Source organism: Tiliqua scincoides, chromosome 5 (genome assembly GCF_035046505.1).
Source record: "Tiliqua scincoides isolate rTilSci1 chromosome 5, rTilSci1.hap2, whole genome shotgun sequence".
NCBI classification, from domain to species: Eukaryota; Metazoa; Chordata; class Lepidosauria; order Squamata; family Scincidae; genus Tiliqua; species Tiliqua scincoides.
The window spans coordinates 9,519,386-9,540,549 of NC_089825.1; the positions used below are offsets into that span (position 1 = coordinate 9,519,386).

At 38.4% G+C, this 21,164-nt stretch overlaps 1 protein-coding gene across 1 annotated transcript in view; it reads left to right on the forward strand.

Annotated features, from left to right (window-relative positions):
- The window catches only part of UBE3C (ubiquitin protein ligase E3C), a 74,894-nt gene that overhangs the window by 37,226 nt on the left and 16,504 nt on the right, over nucleotides 1-21,164 (forward strand). Inside the window, exons 13-18 of the mRNA XM_066629053.1 lie at nucleotides 253-485; nucleotides 6,524-6,628; nucleotides 7,330-7,417; nucleotides 9,367-9,464; nucleotides 11,916-12,048; nucleotides 14,192-14,439. Coding sequence (XP_066485150.1) covers nucleotides 253-485; nucleotides 6,524-6,628; nucleotides 7,330-7,417; nucleotides 9,367-9,464; nucleotides 11,916-12,048; nucleotides 14,192-14,439 — 905 coding nt within the window. The remainder of the gene's footprint in view (nucleotides 1-252; nucleotides 486-6,523; nucleotides 6,629-7,329; nucleotides 7,418-9,366; nucleotides 9,465-11,915; nucleotides 12,049-14,191; nucleotides 14,440-21,164) is intronic.

A 21,164-nucleotide genomic window follows, 5' to 3' on the forward strand; every position in this document is an offset into this window, starting at 1 on the left:
AAATGTAATAAATGCCACAGAGTGGAAGATTTTGTTAGACTTTCATTGCTTTTGTAGGATAGGAGAATGCAGATTTTAAGATTAAGTCTAATAGTTCGTGGAAAGGTGGTTAATTCTCAGTTACATAGAAAATGTAGTTGCATTTCTGGGCAGCCTCATTGGTGTTGATCCAGGATATTGTCTTTTGGTTTTTTGGATTTTGCAACAAAAAGAGCAAGAATGAATGCCTTTGATTAGTATTTTTTTAATTAGTTGTAGGTCAAAGACAATCATCAATGATGCCTTTTACATTAGAAGAACTGGTAATATTATCACGCTGCCTTCGAGATGCTTGCTTAGGTATTATAAAATTGGCATATCCAGAAACAAAGCCAGAAGTTCGTGAAGAATACATTGCAGCATTTAGAAGCGTGGGAGTCACCACAAATTCAGAAATGCAACAGTGTATACAAATGGAACAGAAACGATGGATTCAGCTCTTTAAGGTATACATGTTGTCAATAGTATATAGAAGGAATCAAAAGCAATTGCAGAATTTCCCTTTTCATGTATGTTAAGCATGGAGATGCTAACACAGATGATGGAGTATGCACCTGATTCTAAGATGGAGATAATATACAGCAGTGGTTCCCAAACTTTTTCATTTGGGGCTCCCTTGACCTACTGGACCATTGGCTGTGGATTCCAACAGGGCTACAACATTGTATAGAGTGGCAGGTTTTTCATGAGGATTCCGCAGCTCCCCTGACTGGGTTCCATGGCTTCCCAGGGAGCCACAACTCATAGTTTGGGAACCACTGATATTTAGGCATTTAAACTGAGTACATAATATTTTATGCCATGTTATTGTTGTGGACTTTTGTGATTGATGGTTTGTCAATATTTATATAGATTCTGAAGTTATGAATCTTAATACTGTGAGATGTTTGATTGTATGTTTCAACAAGTAGTTTTCTTGAGCAGCAGAGAGAAGAATTGATGTAGAAATTATTTTAATTCATCACCTTTGGATTCAGCTAGGAATGGTATCCCAGAACAGGCACTGGCTGATGTCCCCATTAAAGGACCTACCTAACCGAGCTGATTATGAATTCCTCAATATCAGTAACAGCAATGGTATGAGTTAGCTAGGATACTTGCACTGTCATTGTTCCTTGCACCCACTCTACAGATCAGAGTATCTCCAGAGGCTTTCTACATCATCACATTAGCTGGTCAAGAGGGCAGGACAAAAAGCAACTTCCACTGCAACCAAAAAACTTGGCAGGGGCAGTAGCAGCTAAACAGCAGACACAGACCTGAGAAGCCCTACTGAGCAGGCTGGGGGTTTACTTGCAGTAAGGGGACAAATGTCCCCTTTCCCTTAAGAGACCTTCACCCTGCTAGTATCCTACAAGATACAGTGGTGGGCGTTTTGTGCCTACTGCTCCAGTGCAGATATGATTGGGCTTTTAGAAATTGTTAGTGAGCTTATAATTAGAGCTAATACATTCTCTGTATTTCACCTACTGAGACAGACTTAATCTAAGAGAAATGCACTGGCCTGAGAGGACTGTTAGTGTCACCCTTCCCCCACCTTCCAAGGGTTGGCTTGAGAACTTGGTGCCCTGAGGGTGGAAAGAAGAGATGCCCAGGCCACAGGGAGCCTGTAACACCAGCTCTCATGGTCCAGCACTGGCCTGAGAGTTTTGTTATGTTTTGTGAGCATTTTGTAAGCCGCCTTGGGCATTTGCTTTGGCAAGGGAAAGGTGGGATATAAATTCTTTAAATAAATTATCCCTTGTTCTTTTGGGTCCTTGTGTGATTAGGCTTGATGGACTTCCTTCCAAGCCTAACTCATCTTCAGCAGTTGGAAGCATCACCTCTTCTTATTCATGTATTCCATTCCTCTGGGCCCAGAATATCTGAAGCATCTGATTCATCCTTGGGTACTTTTATGGATCATAGTCACAGTTGAGCACATCCTGGACTCCTGGTAAACCTGCTGCAAAGCCCAGCAAGGAATCTGGAAACTGCTGGTTGGATTTAACCAATTCTGACTACATCTTAAAATGACAACAGCCCCTGTTAACAGACCCAATGTTTGAGACAGTGTAACGGGTTCAGAACTAAGATCACTCAGTTGTGTGGTCTTTGTATTAAACATTTATAATAGCCACCAGTATTCCATCAAGATTGATCCTCCCCAGCATCACAAGGTTGAGGAACACTAGGAAAGTGGGGTAGGATTGAAGAATATAACTGTTGTGCGAGACGGTGTTTGACTTGCCATGAAATTTCTGCAGCAAACACAGATAGTCAGCTAAAATTACTCATTAAAGGAGTGGAAGCAGAAGAAATGCATTTTCCAAATTGAATGCTAGATTTACAGTCCGTTTAATACCAGTGACCTCTCGCACGCTAATGTTCAGTTCGAGTCATCAGCCGTCCCTTCAGGTCTTTTATCACTGCTTTTGTCAAGCTATCTATTTAATTGAAAGAAGTTAATTGAATGAAAATGATCAACTAAGCTTGTATTAATATTGCTAATGGAACTTTCTTCTTGGCCATGTTTGGAGAAAGATGTCATGCTAGACTTTAGGAAAGGCCCATTAATGCTTGCACTTAACCTGATGGGCTAATTAAGGAATGCTTATTCATTCTACAAGTCTACAATAGCCTTTATCCCACCCATTTTGCTTGATTTTTCACAACATTTCACTTATGAGCATGAACATTATGGGCATTACTAGTGATGATACTAACTGATAAAGTTTTGATTGTGTTGAATACTGTACTAAGTGCATCAATAAACTTAACATTGGGCAGATTGATCTCATATGCAAGTGCACAGTTTTAATTTAATAATATGTAATGTCATTATCCAGTAAACTCTGTTTGCAAGGTGTGAAATGTGTTCCGTGTATTGGCTTTTATACAGTAGAAAAATATGCAATGTTGTCTTATTAATTCAGTGTGCTCCCATTGAATTAAATATCTTGCATTAAAATCCACATAAAAGATTGATTCCCCTGCATCAAATTATTTTAATGATTATGTACAGTTTGGTAAAATTTGAAAAAATTTCAGTGCATGAAGTTTAATCTGGATAATGAAACATTTTATGGTCTCAGTCAAAGGGAGGGTGGGGCTACTGTGCATGTATCAAAGAGGATGGACCTAAGTGGCCCCACTCCTAAGGAGACCTCCTATATTTGTCTCCATGGGGCAATGAGCACCCAAATTTGGATATTATATACACCATGTTTCTCTGAAAACTGCATATGTTCTGTGACAATTAAAAATATGATTCCTCTCTGACCTGTTGACCAGTATCAATAGTTTTGTATAGCATGTACATTTAACATGGAGTTCTTTATAATAAATTATCCACCCTTCAACCTGAATGCCTCTAGAATCTTTAACGTTAACAAGAATTAAGTTAAAACAAACTAAAATTAGAAATGTGAAAGCTACAATAATACAGTGCAATACAGCACAATCCTGTGCGTGTTTATTTGGCAGTAAACCCCATTGAGTTAAATGGAATTTACTTCCAGATAAGTGCATATAGGATTGTAGCCTAAAACAGTACTATATCATAGTAGCAAGCCAACAATGATAAAGACAGAAGAGCAGTAAGCACTGAGGTCAGGACAGTAAAATGTCCATTAAATTTCAGGGAAAGAACATTGTTTTTATCTGGTGCTTTAAAGAGAACTCTATAACTTGGGTGCCACAGAAAAGTCCCTGTCTCTGTCACCACCCACGTAATCTCAGAAGTTGGGGGCAGCTAGAGCAGGCCCTCTGAAGAAGATCTTAAGGAACAGCCAGATTTACATGGAAGTGAACAGACTTTCTGATCCCCAGTCTTGAAACCATATACATCTGAGACCAAGGCTGAAATACTGAAACTTCGAATGCCTATTTATAATCCAAGAAAAAAATAACTGTTCGTGTTTCTTTAACATTAATATGAGCAGAGCAATAATGGGCATTAAGACAATTGTTCTCATCTTATACGTGGAGGAGGGCTAAAAGAAAAGGAAATGGTGGCAGGACTCATGGATTCTGCCTGCTTTGCTTTTGAGAGAAGTACATAGCCAGTGAAAAATATGGGGCTGTTATGCTGCCCCCACCTTGAACTGCAACAATGAATACTTTTTTTCCAAAATCAAGTAGAATGTACAGTGTGCTATTGTAAGATGGGGGCCTTTAGAACAACCAGATCTCCTTTAATCATTTTCCTTCTATCATATTCTGTGGCTGTAGGCTAATAAACTAACAGGGTGAATAAGGAATAGTAGTATATTTTTTGGAAAAAAGTATTCATTGTTCCAGTTCAAGGTGGGGGCAGCATCATAGCCCCATTTTTCCCCTTATAGGGCTAAAAGCTTTAAAGTAGCAGTTTATTGTTTGATAAATTAAAGGCATTCATATTGTATCATTAATATATTCATTAAATGTAAAAGTCTGTATTTTATACACAATACATGTTCTTAAATGTTAGGTAAGTTTAGGTCTGATAAGAAAATAAATATTACATGTATTTCCATTTTTCCAGACATTTCTGATTTTTTTTTTTCTTCAAAAAGGGGGATAGGTATTTCTCTCTATGGATTCAAAATTTCTGGAAACTTCTGTGTGTTTGTACACTAAGTTTGGTGATGCAAGGGTAAAAGGTTTCAAGAAATGCGGATTCCTGTTTCAGTTTAGCGCTAGTTTCCTGTATATATAAACTATTTTTTCAAAAAAAGGTATTTTTCTGTACCCTGGCTCTAAATACTTTTGTGGGCACAAGAGATTAGAACATCAGAGATGCAACCCACCCACCACACTTATTTAAAGGGCCAAAGTTTTTGAAGTGAGATTGCTTGCTTCCTTTTTTAGAATCGAAAAGATCCCTCATTTTTTTTAACAGTAGTTGAGTTTAAACAGGTTTCTAAAGACTAAGGGCCCAATCCTATCCAATGTTCCAGCACTGGTACAGTCGTGCAAACAGGACATGCACTGCATCTTGTGGTGAAGGGGTAGTCATGGAGGCCACCTTAAGGTACATTAACGTTTGTTCTCTTACCTCCGGGCTGCAGTACAGCTGCACCAGTGCTGGAAAGTTTAATTGGATTGGGCCCTTAGTCACCTTTGCTTTTTGCAGCTGCTATTTCAGCATTAGATTAATTTCTTGGAATGTCTTTCAAATTACTTTCCTTGGTACTTGAAAGGTTTTCATGCAATATCTTCTTGTGACGTCTGCAGTTGGGGCCTAATGGAATCAATGCTTTAGTGACCGACTTGGCTAACCTGCATTGAATTTTACAAAGGGCAAGGTTGTGAAAGAATTTCTGAGTAATCACGCAGATCTACTAATGGTTTTTCCCCCTCAGTAGTTTTTTCTAATGTGAGAAACCTCACTTAAAAAAACTAGGTCATAAATTTTTAAAAATTCAGCATGTGGAAAGAAAATCCTCTTGAATGTCCATTAAGTTCTCTTGCTGCTTCTTACACCTGCCTGCTAATGTCCCTGTCTGCATACCACTAAAATGATTACAGTACTTGAAAAACAGATTGGTGGTCTTGTACTGCATAGAGCCATAATTCTACTATAGTGCTTTCCAATTTGACATGACTTTCCAATTTGACATGAGGGCCCAATTCCATCCAATTTTCCAGTGCTGGTGCAGCTATGCCAGTGGGGTGCACACTGCATCCTTTGGTGGGGAGGCAGTCAGAGGCTTTGTTCCCTTATCTTGGGGCTACATTGCGGCTGCACTGATGCTGGAAAGTTGAATAGGATTGGGCCCTTAGTCCTGGAATCGACACATAAGTGTGTCTCAGTTTTCAACTACAGTGTTGATCCTGCATTATCATGAGCATGCTTGGACTTTGTGGAAGGTTCTCGAGCACAGAAACATATAGCACTGCCCCAGTGCAATTTTCCCACTCCAGAATGAGCTGTTAATGGAATAGTGATCACTTTCCATTATTTTGCTGAAACCTTGCCTTCAAGAATTGTGTGTACAGTATATCCCCCCTTCTCACTGGAGATGCTAGATAAATGTGCCTTTCCAAATATTAATAGAAGTTTTAATATAAAATAGGCAAAAGTTCAAAATGCTTAGGAATTGATTTCAATTTCTGGCTGTTTTTGTCTGGTTTTAGTGGCATATGTCCTGGCATCTCATGATGAATAAGTACTAAGTAGATCCTGATACAATTGACTTCCCTATTCTAAATTAAAGAAATAAATTAACTAGTGTATTTAACTGAATTAAGTACTCTGATATTCCAGTTCCTATCTTTTTTATGTGTTGTGAAATTTCAGCTGTCTGCATGAGAGGAATTTTAAGTAATAAGCTACTGTGCAGTGAACTATAGCCAAATTCTCAATTACTTACTTAATTACATCACTCAAGAGTAACAACAGTAATCTTATAATTTTATGTATAAAACTGTTGCTCTGAAGCCCTGTTTTATAGTTTAGTGCAATTGTCTGACTTTTGCATAATATGCTTTTATATTGAACAGAACTATTTCTGCCATCTAGGTAATCACTAACTTAGTGAAAATGCTGAAATCTAGAGATACAAGACGGAATTTCTGTCCTCCAAATCATTGGCTATCGGAACAGGAGAACATTAAAGCTGACACGGTAATAATTAGGTGGTTTCTTAAAAAAACTGCTCAACTGTATTAGTTCACTTAAGTTCAGTCTTATAAAAAAACAAAACAAAAACAAAAACTGAATCATGGAATTATTACAGATATTTAAATTAGTGAAGATGAATGCTCGTATTAACCCAGCTCTTGAAGCACTATATTTTTAGGCATTCATCCCTTTACTTTCAATTACCTAAGTACAATATGAAAGCATTAACTGTACTTATGATCAATCCTATATTGGAAAAATGTTCTGCAAGTTTAGTGGGATTTGTCCCAAGTTACTGTGTGTAGGATTTCAGCCTTAATAAGGAAGATATTTTCCCCCCTTTCTTTTTACTCCATGATCTTGTATTCTGAGACCTCTTTCAGCTGTATAATTGAGATCAGGAGCAGATTAATATAAAGTGGACCAGATGTAAATTCTCCCTAGGCACTTGAGATATGAATGAATGAAATTCTGAGCAGAAAATCTGAGCAGTAAATCTGTGCGTGTTTGGAATAACATTTTAATTTCTTTTTATTTTTAATGCATGGTGTGTGTTTTCTAGAACATGCTGCTTTGTAGTATTTTAATGTATATTCTCATTAGAAAACCTGTTTGTGGCAATGATTAAATGTTCAGAAAAAAATTTAGTCTTAAAAAAGCATTTAATTTGCAATAATTAATCATGAGATTTAATAAACTACTAGGTTACACAACTTTATGTGCCATCAGCCAGACATGTGTGGAGAGTAAGAAGAATGGGAAGAATAGGTCCATTGCAGTCTACTTTGGATGGTAAGACACTCCATATTGCTTTGAGAAGGAAAGCTGCCCATGGATTCTTCATAAATGAAGAGCATATTGCTTGAACTGAAAGTTTCCAAATTGTCAGTATAGAATTTGAAAAATATGTGCTCTGGTGGAGATGCTCTCAAGTTGACAGTATTGAAATTGTTAAAATTCTGATTGCCATATTATTTCTGAATATGGGAATTGGGAAGTTTTACAAATTCAATGGTCATAATCTACAGATCAAAACTGCTCATGTCAAGATGTGTGTGTGGTTTGGGTCTCGTGTACCTTTTGTTCTCCTTGTTCAGCTGAGAGTGCATTATGATTAATTCTACCTATATGCTTTGCCAAGTTACAGCATTGCCTTCTCCAAAAGAGATATCCCTTGGCTGCCCTACAACTCTGGAACTAATTTTGAAGCATCACTCAAACCTTGAAAGCCTCTTTCAGAACTGTTGCTTAAACTTTGTGTTTGGACTGTCATTTGATGTTTTATTAATGCTGCTCGTTTATTTAATCTCTCAATTTTACGTGTATATAAAACTGCAGTCCTTAGTTGACTTACAGCCCAATCCTATCCACACTTTCCTGGGAGTAAGCCCCATTGACTCTAATGGGACTTACTTCCGTGTAAACATACTTAGGATTGGACTGCCACTTAGGGAGTAAGTTTCATTGAACAAACGTGCATAGGGTTGCACAGCATGTACGTTACCTACCCACAATTCTGGGATTGGACTTTCTTCAAATGACCAGTATATTTTGCACTATCCTTCAGCTGCTTGTAGTGTAACACTTGGCAAGGCATAAAATAATATGCCATGACTCCCAGAACCATAGGCAGTACCAGGGAGATTCCCCAAGACTTTAGATAATTACAGCAAAGTCTATTGGTCATATATTTTAAGACTTGGGAAGAGTATCTTTGAAGTTATCCTCTTATGTGTGCAGGTGATTGGGTTATATCCAAGTTCAGTCTCACCAGCACTACGTGTCACTTCCCTTTCTTGGTGAAATAAAAGCTTCATTTTCCAAAGGCTGTCACCCTGTCTCCCTTGGTGAATGCCCTTGAAATGAAAAAAGATGTGATCAACATGATTGTGTGAAGACAGGCACATAACAGTGTGCTTATGATTTGTTTAATCCCACTTGACTCAATATGGGCTCAAACCAATTAGTGTGAAAGAGCTACTGAATCACATATGGCCATGTTTATTTGTGCTTTTTCATTTACTTAAATGGCAAGCTCTTGAGTTCTAAATGTCTTGTGTATTGATGACTCCATCCCATATTTCTCTTTAAAGATGGAAACGTTGATGGGGCAATGTAGATAAAATTGACTAATTGACCAGAATAATTGAACTGTCGAAGTTAGATAGTGGTTTACCTTTGCTGTACATGCACTTTCTGTTTAAGAAGCTTTTAACCCTTCGCTTAATAGATAGCATGCATTGACTGTAATTAACAGTATTTACTGAAAGTTAACAGAGCTCTCTTTCACAAATTCCATGGGTTAATAACACTGGTATTTGCCAAAAGTTTCTCAGCTCTGTTCACATTGTTCTCAGTAAGCACTTTAAATAGCTCTAGTTAAAAATAACTTTTGGAGCTTAAAAGTACAGTACCTGTTACTGTACACTCACTGGGGTTACTTTGGTTTCCTTTCCCAACAGTGGTTCCTTACTTTGTATCAGATGTTGCTCCCAATTGTTCCCAACACAAGGAGTGGATAGGGGGCCAGTAGGAAGAGAGGCCACCATCCAGCTATTTGTGCAGACATTCCCGTTTTGTGCAGAGATTCCTTTGCATCCCGTTTCATGTTTGCAGTCAGCAACCTTGGTTCTTGGATATCACCACCCTCTGTTAGGGGTGGTACTTGCACCAACCAGAAAAGAACGGAAAGGTAGCATACTGTATTTTATATATATATATTTTTTCATTTTCAATTAAAGTGGGCCTGGATCCGGCACCTCTTTCTGTGTCTGAGGAACGGCAGCTTGCAATATTGACTGAACTACCTTTTGTGGTTCCATTTGAAGAAAGAGTAAAGGTACATCATTATTTTAACACTTGTATTTTTGGTAGAAAGTGTAAAGCAATGTATTTGCTAAATAATGGAATTGGGTATCACGTTCTGTGTCCACAGAATCCACCTGTGCACTGCAATACAGAAATAAGCAATGCTTTCCTTCATGATCTTCTTATTCAATTTCCCATCTTAAATTAACAGAGTAATGGTTAAGATTTCTCGGTTTCAATTTCTCTTTGTTTTAAAATGGACGTGTATGTTTGTGTATATTCCAGAGAGTGCTTAATTTCTGAGACAATGTCCAGGAACAATGAATTTTGGATGCATATAACCCCCTCCATGTCTTTACATTGGTGTTTTCAAATTGTATACTGTCCCTAGAGTTTCCTTGCATTTTCCAAGAAGGTTTTTGGGAAAATACAGAAAACTATTGTTGAAAGTATGAGCCAGGAATGGAATCCTAACCTCCACTGGTGCAGCCAAGTCACATGGGCTGTGCTGTATCCAGTACAGGTTGGGAGGAGGCTGGAGGTCTCTTTGAGATGGGGGGATATTTCTCCCCTTACCCTGTGTAATGCCACAGCCTGCCGTTTGGGGCTACTTGGATCACCAACCACTATATAGCAGGTGAAATTCCAAGGAGGGGGTTAGAACATAGCAAAGGAAGCCTCCTTTGATCCCTCCCTCCCTCCCTCCCCCTTCCCTGAAATTCCCCTTCCCTGCCACCCTCCGCATGTCACTTCGCCAGTTGGCACAAATCCTACCTCCACTGGTGGCCAAGGGTTGGGATGTGGCATTGACAGGGTGGCACAGGCCTCTCTGCTGGTGCTGTTGACTCTTGAATTGTTGCAAATGTATTTTATGGCACGTTTTGTGATACTCTAGGCCGGTGCAGCAGCCACTGTACTGGTGGAGCACTCCTTTAAGATTCCACTTTCAGTAGGTCTTCTGTAGATAGAGAAGTCCCATTGCATTCCATCCTGTACTTTTTAGGTTAATATTAAACTGGGTTCTTCCACTTCTTCTCAGATAAGAACTTAACATGGATCAGCTCTGTGTATCCAGTTACTGAGAAAGTGGAAAAAAAAAAAGTTTATTACACAGGCCAACACAGGTTTTGCTGTCTCTTAAAAGTTAGACCTATTGCTGGGTATGTTTGGGGTGCTGATTCCAAAAATGGCATCAGTTTTGCCCTAATGTCTAGTTTTGGAGATATGGCATAGCCTCACTAGTGAATAGTTCAAGCAGCTTCCTCGTGAAGAAGACTATACCATGGCTGCTGATAAAGCAGGAAGCTGCTTTAATCATTCACTAATGAGGCTATGCTCTATCATCAAAACTAGATACGATAGAGCAAAACTGATGTAATTTTTGGAATCAAAACCCCAAATTAATATAAGACCATCACAAATTTTGAAAAATGTTTTTCTGAACCTCAATTTTGCAGGCATTTGTTATTATAATTTGTTCCTCTTATACTTTCTGAAGGTGCGCAAACTATCTAGCAAATTATATCTGTCTTCTTGTTGGCCCACTCATTACTTTACAGAGAAGAATTGTTAAACTGAATATATATGCAAGTTTTGCAAATGCATTATTTCTTTGAAGAGGGACTTTGCAGTGCTTACATGTTTGGAGACTACTGAAGGTTTACTGGATTAGTTTCCTTCATTTTGCTTCTCAGGCTCCCTGCCTTTTCCGTGAACTGCAATTCCCATACATAAATCAGATAAAAAAATTCCTATATTTTACTCCGTATGATCACAGCTGTATGCTTGCCCTGAATTCCAAAAGTCATTTGTGGTGCTGCAACGGGGACCATGCTGGTGTTTGAGAAATCCACATCTGAAACTCTGTTGGGCTTGCAAAATGGGTCACACATTTCTTTGCATCCTGGCCTCATTCTATAATTTGGTTATAACTTTGAAAATCATCAACTCTTTGAAGTATACTACAGACTGTCTGTTGTTTAATGGGGATTTTGTTTCATCTTTTTAGTGTTTAAAAAAAAACCATGACTTTCTAAGGTTCTTTTGTTGGCTCTACAGCTTTCAGCTAATTAACAAACTGAATTCCCAGAATTGTGCTCCCATCAGTATGTACTAGTACCATCAAGGAAATGAAAGATAGTTTCTTGGGATAAATAAATCACTGTTTCCCAAAAGGACAATGATAAATGTAGGGAAAACGTGTTGTTTATCTTTGGTGGAAGATGTATAAGCGTTATGGAATAGAATTATAACTTTTAACTTCAATTCATATGACATGCCTGTATCTTAATGGAAGTTACTGTACTTTTAAAAACGCTTTCATATGCTAACTTGCATATTTATATACTTTCACAAAGTATTGAGTATTTTATCATTGTATAACATAACTTTGAATGCACGTTAAAATGTTGTGAAATTGACGTATTGAAAATCCATAGTTAAATGGGATTACTTTTTCTCCTTCCACTACTTACTTTGCAAGATCTTTCAAAGGCTGATCTGTGCTGACAAACAGGAGGTTCAAGGAGAAGGACCATTTTTGGATGGAATTAACGTCACTATCCGAAGAAACTATATTTATGAGGATGCATATGACAAACTTTCCCCGGAAAATGGTAACGTAATTACTGCTAAATCATGTGAATAGTAACATAAGCAGTTATCCTGGGAATCATAAAACTAAGAACTATATACTCCGTTCATGCAAATTTTATATCTGTATTGTGGGTCAGTTGGGTCAGTGAATCAAAAAGTGATGAATAACTTGTAAGAAGCATCACAGTTCATCCTCTAGTACAGAATTCCAGTTGTTGGAAGGATAATTTTAAAAAAATCTACCAAATATCACCGAAACAACTAAATGTGTAAGAATTTTAAATAAAAAAACTTATTTTAAACATTATTGCATGTTAATATCTCTTGGGTTCCTTACTTGTGAAAGGCTGCTTATTTGTGAAAGGAACTTATTTATAGGAACCTGGAATATGGAATTGCTGAAAATGGTCTTTTAATTATACTATATTAATGAGAGAGATTACAGTACATGTAAACATTGTAACCTTGGAACAAGAATTGTCTAAGGTCTTGTTCACTCTTGATTAGCAGAACTATTATAAGTTTAGATTCCATGTGAGCATGTCAGAGAAACCATGAAAGGCAAAACACTTGTGTTAGTAGTAAAGGCTGATCCAAATATATTGTTGGCATTTATTTTAACTGGCTACAGGTAATATTTGCTGGAATTCTTCTACCTCAGTGATTCCCAATCTGGGAGCTGTGACCCACAGGGCAAGTGTTCCCAACCTTTGGGATGCTACCCTCTTAAGGAGGGTAGCAACCTGAGTGAGGACCCGTAGGTGCCATTAGTGCAGCATTTCCAGGTTTTGCTGCTGCCAAATGCATCTAACTAAAAAAAAAAAAACCCTTTTAGAAAGTACTAAAGTATAGGGTTTAGAAAGTATAGGGTTTAGAAAACCCTTTTAGAAAGTACTAATGGCACATATGGGTCGCTGGTCAGGTTGCTACCCTCCTTAAGCCATTTCTGCCCAACATTACATGTACGCAACAGGGCCAAATGCATACACCTGTAAGCTGGGCAAAGGTGGCTTATGGGGGCTGCCTTCCAAACGAAGGATGGGAACCAGTATTCTACCTCCTGTTAGCATGTCTGGTGCTTCTGCTAGCATTATATGAAATCAGTTTGGTTTTGGTCCTCATGTAATTGGTCCTCATGTATATTCGCATGCAATCATAACCCCTTAGACTGAGCATGTGTGGATTTTCTAAAGTTCAGACTAGCAGCTGAATGTGTGTTATTACTTTCTCATCCATCTTAGACAGCTAAAGATGTATAGGGACTTCTAAAGGTAAAGATGCAGAGCAATAGAAAAGGAGAGAGACAGCCAGTGAGTTTGTTCAGCTAAGCCAACTGAATTTCCCAGAAAAAGTAAAGCTCCAGATAGAAGCTACAAGATAAGACATGAAGGCTGGTCAGTGTAGTTCCGTAACTGAGACAAAGAGTAGTGGAGACAAATACATAGGAAAAGTATGAATGGTCTCTTTAGGGTGACTGCTTTAAATTAACTTGAACTTTATCTGTGCATGGTTGTTCTTCTAGAGCAGTGGCTCCTGATGTTTTTCACTTGCACGCTCCTTGGCAGCCCATTTCTATAAATTGTACCCCTCATATTAGCAAAATGTTTGTAATTAATATAGTTGCTGTTATTTCAAATTTATATGTTTTAACTACTGATCCATATCTGATAATATACAATTTGATGACCAAAAGCTAACAGTTGGTGGGGCTTTTGCAGCCAGCTAGCTGCCTCTTTCCTGCCTTACTAGCCCGGCAAGACATTCTAATACAGACATCCCTTTTTCCACTATTATTCAGTTCTTTTTCAAGTGCTCCTAAAGGTCTTGGCAAGTACCCCTGGGGGTATACATACCCTAGGTTAGGAGCACCAAGCTCTGAAGAAATGCTGCACCACAGAAACTGAGATTTGCAAAAAAGTTCTTAAGTGGGGATTATGATGGTGACACTAGACTTCTCCAAGTGGTCCATTGTGTAGTAGTGTCCTGCTGTTAAGAGTGTTGTATTCCTGCTTCAATTTGTAGGGGCAACTGTGTGGAAGTGATGTAGTTTCTTAAAATGTTCAGCACTGACTTAATTAGATTTCTTCAGAAAGTTGTTTTTTAGGGGAGAAGAAATAAGTGTGTGCTTGAATATTCTGTGTGATTTTCTTTTCTTTTTTCCAGAACCTGATTTGAAAAAACGAATTCGTGTTCATTTACTTAATGCCCATGGTCTAGATGAAGCTGGTATCGATGGAGGTGGAATATTCAGAGAATTTCTAAATGAACTGCTTAAATCGGGGTTTAACCCCAACCAGGGTTTTTTTAAGACCACAAATGAAGGACTGCTTTACCCTAACCCTGCTGCACAGATGTTGGTTGGAGATTCTTATGCAAGGCACTACTATTTTCTTGGGAGGATGCTTGGAAAGGTAAAAACAAGCTGCCTTTGTATATCTAAGAATTGGTTGTATATGCAAAAGATGTGGGATAGAACTGAGAAATGCTTGAGGGATATTTTCAGTAATTGAGGCTGAAATCCTGTAAAACTTTCCTGGGAGTTAGCCTGACTGAACACAGTGGAGCTGACATAGTCATGCCTAGAAGTGAACTGTCAGAGCATCCGAAGAAAGAGCTGGAGGCTGGTATTTCATACCAAGGACCTAATAGCATTCAGGATGCCTGCTGAGGGCCTGAAGTGATGTCATTAGGCAGGAAGTGATGTCATTAAATAGGTCATAACAAAAAATAAGCATTTTTTCACGTAGAAACTCATTAGCTGCAAATGACAAAAGAAAAAATACACAAATCTTGATCATATTTAAGGATATGGAAGATTATGGATTATGGAATAAGAATACGGAAGATTGAAAGCCCAATTTTCATGTGGGCTGCCCTTACAGCAGTAACATCTCAACACTGCTCAGCAGTTTAGAGACTGAGGGCTGGATAAAAAGCTTCCGCAGGCTGCATCCGACCCCTGGGTCTTATGTTTGACACCCCTGGTATAGACCTTGCTACTATTACAATTTAAATTATGCAGGTTTAATGGCCAGCAGTCTACTAAAAGGTTGGACACCTAATGTTTTGTCCACCTCTTTGGTGTAATAATAGCAATGTTGGTCGCAAAAGCCTCAGAATGTATGGTATAGACCTTGTTCAAGAGAGAGTCTTCTTGGGTAGATGGCAAAATTGTTTTGATGGTATTGGTACACATGTATTTGCACTTATCATTTTTGACATTCTGAGTTATTGGGAGGGGTGTTTACTTTCTTTAAATGTCCATGCTTAACCCATTTCCGCCCAGCACAGAGGTGTACACATTTGATCCCTGTTGCTTAAGTGCAATGTTGGGCAGAAATGGCTTAAGTGAAAAAGTATACATAATAGTGCCTCTGGTGGCCTCTGCAGGGGTGGAAGGGCTAGATAGAATTATGAGAGGGGAATGTTAGTTTAGAAACGGTGGTGTAGCTGGAGGTGGGTGGAGCAGTCAGTCTGGCAGGTGGGTGGGCGAGCGGCCCCTTCCTTTGGAGCCATTCCCGGCAGGGTGTGTGTGTGCAAAACGGAATTGTACGGCTTCGTAATGGGAGCCCCAAAGCAGAGCACAGTATTGGTTAGATACCATTAGCCTTCTACTTTGAATAAAACAAAATGACAACAACAAAACTAGTCCAGCTGAAAGAAGAGCAGGTGTCTGATGTTTTCACTTGTCTCTCTCTCTTCACTTGCCTCTTGCTGTGAATATATTTCTATTTTAGGCAAATTGCCTTGCTGTCTCAGTACTGTTTGATAATATTGCTGGTTGGTAGAGAAACATAAAGGATGTTGGGAGGTTCCTTGACATGAAACCCTCTGGTGGGATATAATTTCATTCATGGACTCTCAGTCTAGGTTAGGGTGACATGTTTTCCAGAATCAAGAAATAGTTGTTTGATTTCCTTCCTGCACATGCCAGATCTCGTCTGATCTTGGAAGCTAAGCAGGGTCAGGCCTGGTTAGTACTTGGATGGGAGACTGCCTGGGAATACCGGGTGCTGTAAGCTTATACCATAGTCTTTCGAGACTGAAGGTTGCCAACCATTTCCTCCAAGATGACATTGGCAAGACTTCTGTTACTGATGCACGAAACAGAAACTGAAGTACTAAAACAGCATGCAAAGGCCATGATGTGATCAACAAAGGGAACAGGACTATATCACAATCCTTTTACTTCTGTATAATTCTGGTTACCCCTTTAACTTAGAGCAGCATTTCTCAAACTTTGAGGGAGCTTTACTCCCTCAGTAAGTTCTTGTAGGGGAGGGGCTATGGCAGTGATGCGATTCTGGGGGGTGGGGGGGTACTTTCCACTTACTTTGAATGATGAGGGCTACAGGAGGTGCAGGGAGCCCTGCGCAGCCCTCCGCAGCGCTCCCCAACTCTTGGAATATGCAATTAAAGTGAGTGCAAAGCACCTCCTGCAAAACGGAAGTGTTTTGCGCCCACCTTCACTGAAGATTTCAAGAGTTGGGGAGCACTGCAGCTCTACATTCTTCAAAGCAAGTGGAAAGCACCCCTCCTCAACCCCTTAGCGATGCAATCCTGGGGATTGTGTTGCTGCCTCCCTCCCCTTCCCCAGCCCCTTAAAGGGACAGGGGAAGCGTTACACAAACAGTTTGAGAACCACTGACTTAGAGCATTGGCAATTGATCCAGTATGCTCTCACACAGAAACTCAGGCTGCGCTGAATGGTGAAGGTGCAGTAAGACCATTTCTCTATCTTCACTTTTGAGGAGTACACTTAAGATGTTTTAATTGTACATCTAAAATGTAAAGTGTATCACAGGTATGTCTTTGGAGACATATAGGTCATAGATGTACATTTGTCAGACAACCTTGATGGACTGCAGCACCATGTTAAATGTTTATGCTCTGTGATGAACCTGGTTTGCCTCTGTAGGATATGTGAATTTACCCTATTGGTCCATCTTTTGGTGCAAACAAAACCCCACGGAATATCACTAGAGCAGTTGCCTATAATTCCCTGATAAGGCAGGGAATTGAGACATGTGGAAAGTCTAAGTCTCAAACTTAGAGAGAGTTTTTTTTAGCTATTGTTCTTTAGAATATATCAACCCAACAAGTACAGAAGCCATTACAATTTGCCTAGAAGATATTAACTACTTAAAGTACAGTCATGGGATAGGGGAAGAAGTTTGATTTTTTTTTTTTTAATGGGAGATGAGGGTTTGAAAAGAACATAACATCACTGTTCTTACACTTTGAAATCAGAAGGAAACTGATTGTTTGCTTTTTTTGAAAAAAGAGGAATAGTGCTGAATATGTTCTGTGTTTACAAAAGGGACAAAATGACTGTGTTATTTAATAATTAGCTGTACCCAGGTGCAGAAACGCCCTTAAACTGGCATGTTTGGAAAGCTGACAAATTCAACAGCAAGATAAGGCACGGCCTTGTTATTCAGTCCCTGCCAGGATTGTGGTTTTAGTTGAAGACTCCATTAGATACTTATTCATCCATTTATAAAAATGCTTCCATTTTATCTATTTGCAAATAGTTTTTGAAATGCAGTAGTATATTAATAAAAAAGCTTTGTGTAAATAAATGCATATGTTACAAAGGAAGCAGACCTGCATCCTCAGTAATTTCTTATTTTCTATTCTAAAATGCAAAGAGTGTTGCCTTTAATAACTATGTTTCAGTGTTGTAAGAAAACAAATACATTAAAATAGAATAATTTATGACAATCCACAGTGGTGATGTCCAAATATGTTTTCATTAGTGTTAAATATCTCTTACCCAGACATTTTGTGTACGTGCTTGTAATATTCTGAAGAAATTGCACTCAATCCATGCTAATATGTAATTTCATTCTGATGAAATGCTGCATTTTCCTTGAGTTCCATAGGTCCTGATAACTGCTTATAGCTTCGCCTCATCATCCTAAAGTATATATGTGAATTAGACGCAACTATTTAGTGTTCTCATCTTTTTGTGCCATGGCTTCTCCGTATCTTTAAAACTTGTCATAAGTAAAACTTCTAGACAGGAAGAGTTGTCTCTTTGCTGTATTTCTGTGTGGGGAAAACTTGCTGTTTTGAGTTTGTGTCATTCTCCTGTCAAGAAAACTGATGTCCTATTTTCAGATTGTCCTCAGTTTGGAAATACTTTTCAGCATTCAGTTTAACAGAAGCAAGCTTAGAGCAAGCTCTGAGCCTGTCTTTGTCTTTGAAATCCTGAGGTTTTAAATCCTGCAGTTCTTTGTTCTCACCCGACACAAAATTAAGGAAAGATATTAGACATCCTTTATGTAAACTTTTAAAATACTCATTTTTTTAAAAAGACCCGTAGTGCCATGACTAAACTATTGCTGAACATTTGCTTTGCTATTTGCACTAATCTTGTTGATTGAAATAGCTTTCAAAGAAATGTGTACTCCTGACACCTAAGTAATATGAACTTTTTTCAGAAGTCTAAGAAGTCAGTATTGTTCAAAGTAAGTGTAGAGGAAGTTTTTTTTTAAACTCTCCATATATGAATTCATGTTCTTTGTGAGATGAATGATTTTACCATAGTTAATACAACTTAGTCCTGTACATGCTAGTTTCTTTTACATAAACAATTATCTCTTCATTACAAATGACTAAACTTAGTAGCAGCATTATAAATATGTGTCTAGCACTAAAAGAGTACTAAAAGTGTGGTATTTTAACACTAAATCTCTGAGAGGGAAGAGATTGTATTGATTGATTGTGATATTTATTGGGTCATAATGTATTTAAATTTTCTTTAATGCATATGTTAGTGATTGTTTACTGTGATGAAGTGCACAAAGGTCTCTGCAAGCAATTCTACATGGAAAGAATTACCTCATGTCAGTGGTCACTTCTCAATTAAAAGTTCCATTAGCAGATGATTCCAGCTTCTGGTTTGTGTGCTGATTGCATTTTATAGCTCCTAAATCAGCCTTCTAGACAGGGAATAAATAAACAGTTAAAGTATGTGGTAATGGCATCCTGATCTTTTTTTGCCTTTGGAAACACCTAGGTCCATTTAAGTCAATTAAGTTCAGAATATTTACTGAAATAAACAGTTGTGTTTGAACTCTTACTGAAAATGAGTACTTTGCTGATTTGAAGATATTGATTCATCTTGATATGTGCTTCTGTTGGCTAGATTAATGGTAGTAACCTTCAAACCAAAAAATTAGAAATGATTCACATAACAGAATTATGCCTTCTGCTGGTGATGTCCTTCTAGTTGCTCATTCCCTTCTGCATGAGCTTGCAGCAAAATAATTCTTTCCAACTCTAATTCAGGAATGCTCATGTTCTAGAACTGGAGGCATCACTGCAGTCAGAATTGTACAAACCACACAGAATATCTCTCACTCAATGTGGACTCATAGAGGTCAACACTCCTCTATGGGGTATACCAGGCGCCCATTGGTGCCTCTGCATCACCTCCTGGGGCATTAGGTATGATTGGGCTGTTTGCTTCTGAGCCTCCAGGCATAAGCCAATGGGGGAAGTGACAATAGGAAAGGGTGTGTGCTTCGTTCTATTTATTACCTTCAGTGGATAATTTTCACTGGAATGGATTGGAAACTAAAAACAGCAGTGACTTAAACTAATGAATTCTGCTACTAACAATAGAAACATAGGTCTTAGTTCAACTGTTTATATTATTATTAATTTGTTTTTCTGTATATACAAATGCACATTTTCTCAGTGTAAGGAAATAACTAATGGGTTTTAATTGGAAGATGTTGATGACGAAAGCCCGTTTGTATTCATTAGCTACAAATAGCAAAATGATGCATCATGGAAAAACTTTCTTTGAGGGTATTTTTTATTCCTCCTGATCTTTGCATTTCTCCCTTTTTGGGAATATCAGTGAGGTAGAGGTCAGAATGACATATTAGGTGAAGGGCAAGAAAAAAGCATAATGCCTTGTTCCCACAATTGGGATGGCCATACTGCCTTTGGAAATTGTCAGATCAGGATTATCCAGTGTTGATTGTGTTTTAGGAGCAAGAAATTCCATCTTCCTCATTAGGTAATAGTCAAGATCACTGTGTGCCTATACTATAGTTCTTCAGTACTATAGTATTGAAGTACCTTCACTTCTGCAAACCTGACACAGTAATCATGATGTTCTTAATATTCTTTTTTACACTCACCCAACCCCTCACTATCCAGTGGCTCCAATTATTCTCCCATGTTCGCAATGTTCTTGTCTTACATTTTGTTTCATGTGTGTAATCATTGGATTGTGTGATATTTGGTTCTAGTTTACAAGTAGTGTACTAGGGTTTTCATACTTTTTAATAAGCTTTGTTTACCTTCCTGGTTGTGCCTGCCTGATAGAACAGCAGGTGTCCTGCATTTTTAATTTAAATACTACAGTCATGAGGCAGATCAGGTTGGTCAGGCACTGGCTGAGGCCCACTTGACTGGATTTGACCCCTGAAGCCTCAGTGCTGGTGGCAAAGGTAGTGTCCAGTGTGCTGGACCCATGAGGGGATGGGTGGAGATGATATTTGGTGGCCCAGGGCCTTCAGCAACTAGGCATCAGCACTGGCCATAGCTTTATATATTGCTCCAATTTCTGCTAATATGTTAATTCACTCCATACTGGCACTAGGTTCTTGATTTTCTTTGATTAGGTTTATCACAGCTGATTGTAGGATTTGGATTAGAACATAAATAGATATTTAGGTAGGTGTGCCGTTCTGAAATGCATTGATTGACATGAAAATAAGCTTTTATCATGATTTATTTTTAAGTAAGTATATTTTTTTTAGGTTTGTAACCCTGGGGCATGATCCATAGTCTGAATATGCAGGTGATAACCTTGACAGATCACAGGAAAGTTTGGGAGCTGCCATACCAAGTTACCCAATTCCTGTGGAACAGCTGATGGTGATTGCATCAGCAAAATAGAGCCATGTATCATGCGTTTAGTGCTTATTCTGGTCCAGTAGTGTAAACCTAGGTTCTTTTTCTTGGCTTGATAATGAAAGGTAAAGGTGTGCTTGAACTTAACCAAGGAAATTCTAACCAACTGCATTTGAGAGATAGTTGTTAACAAAACTTAGCTTTTACTTTAATTGGGATATTAACTATTCATCTTTACCTTGTTTATGAGTTTTTTTTA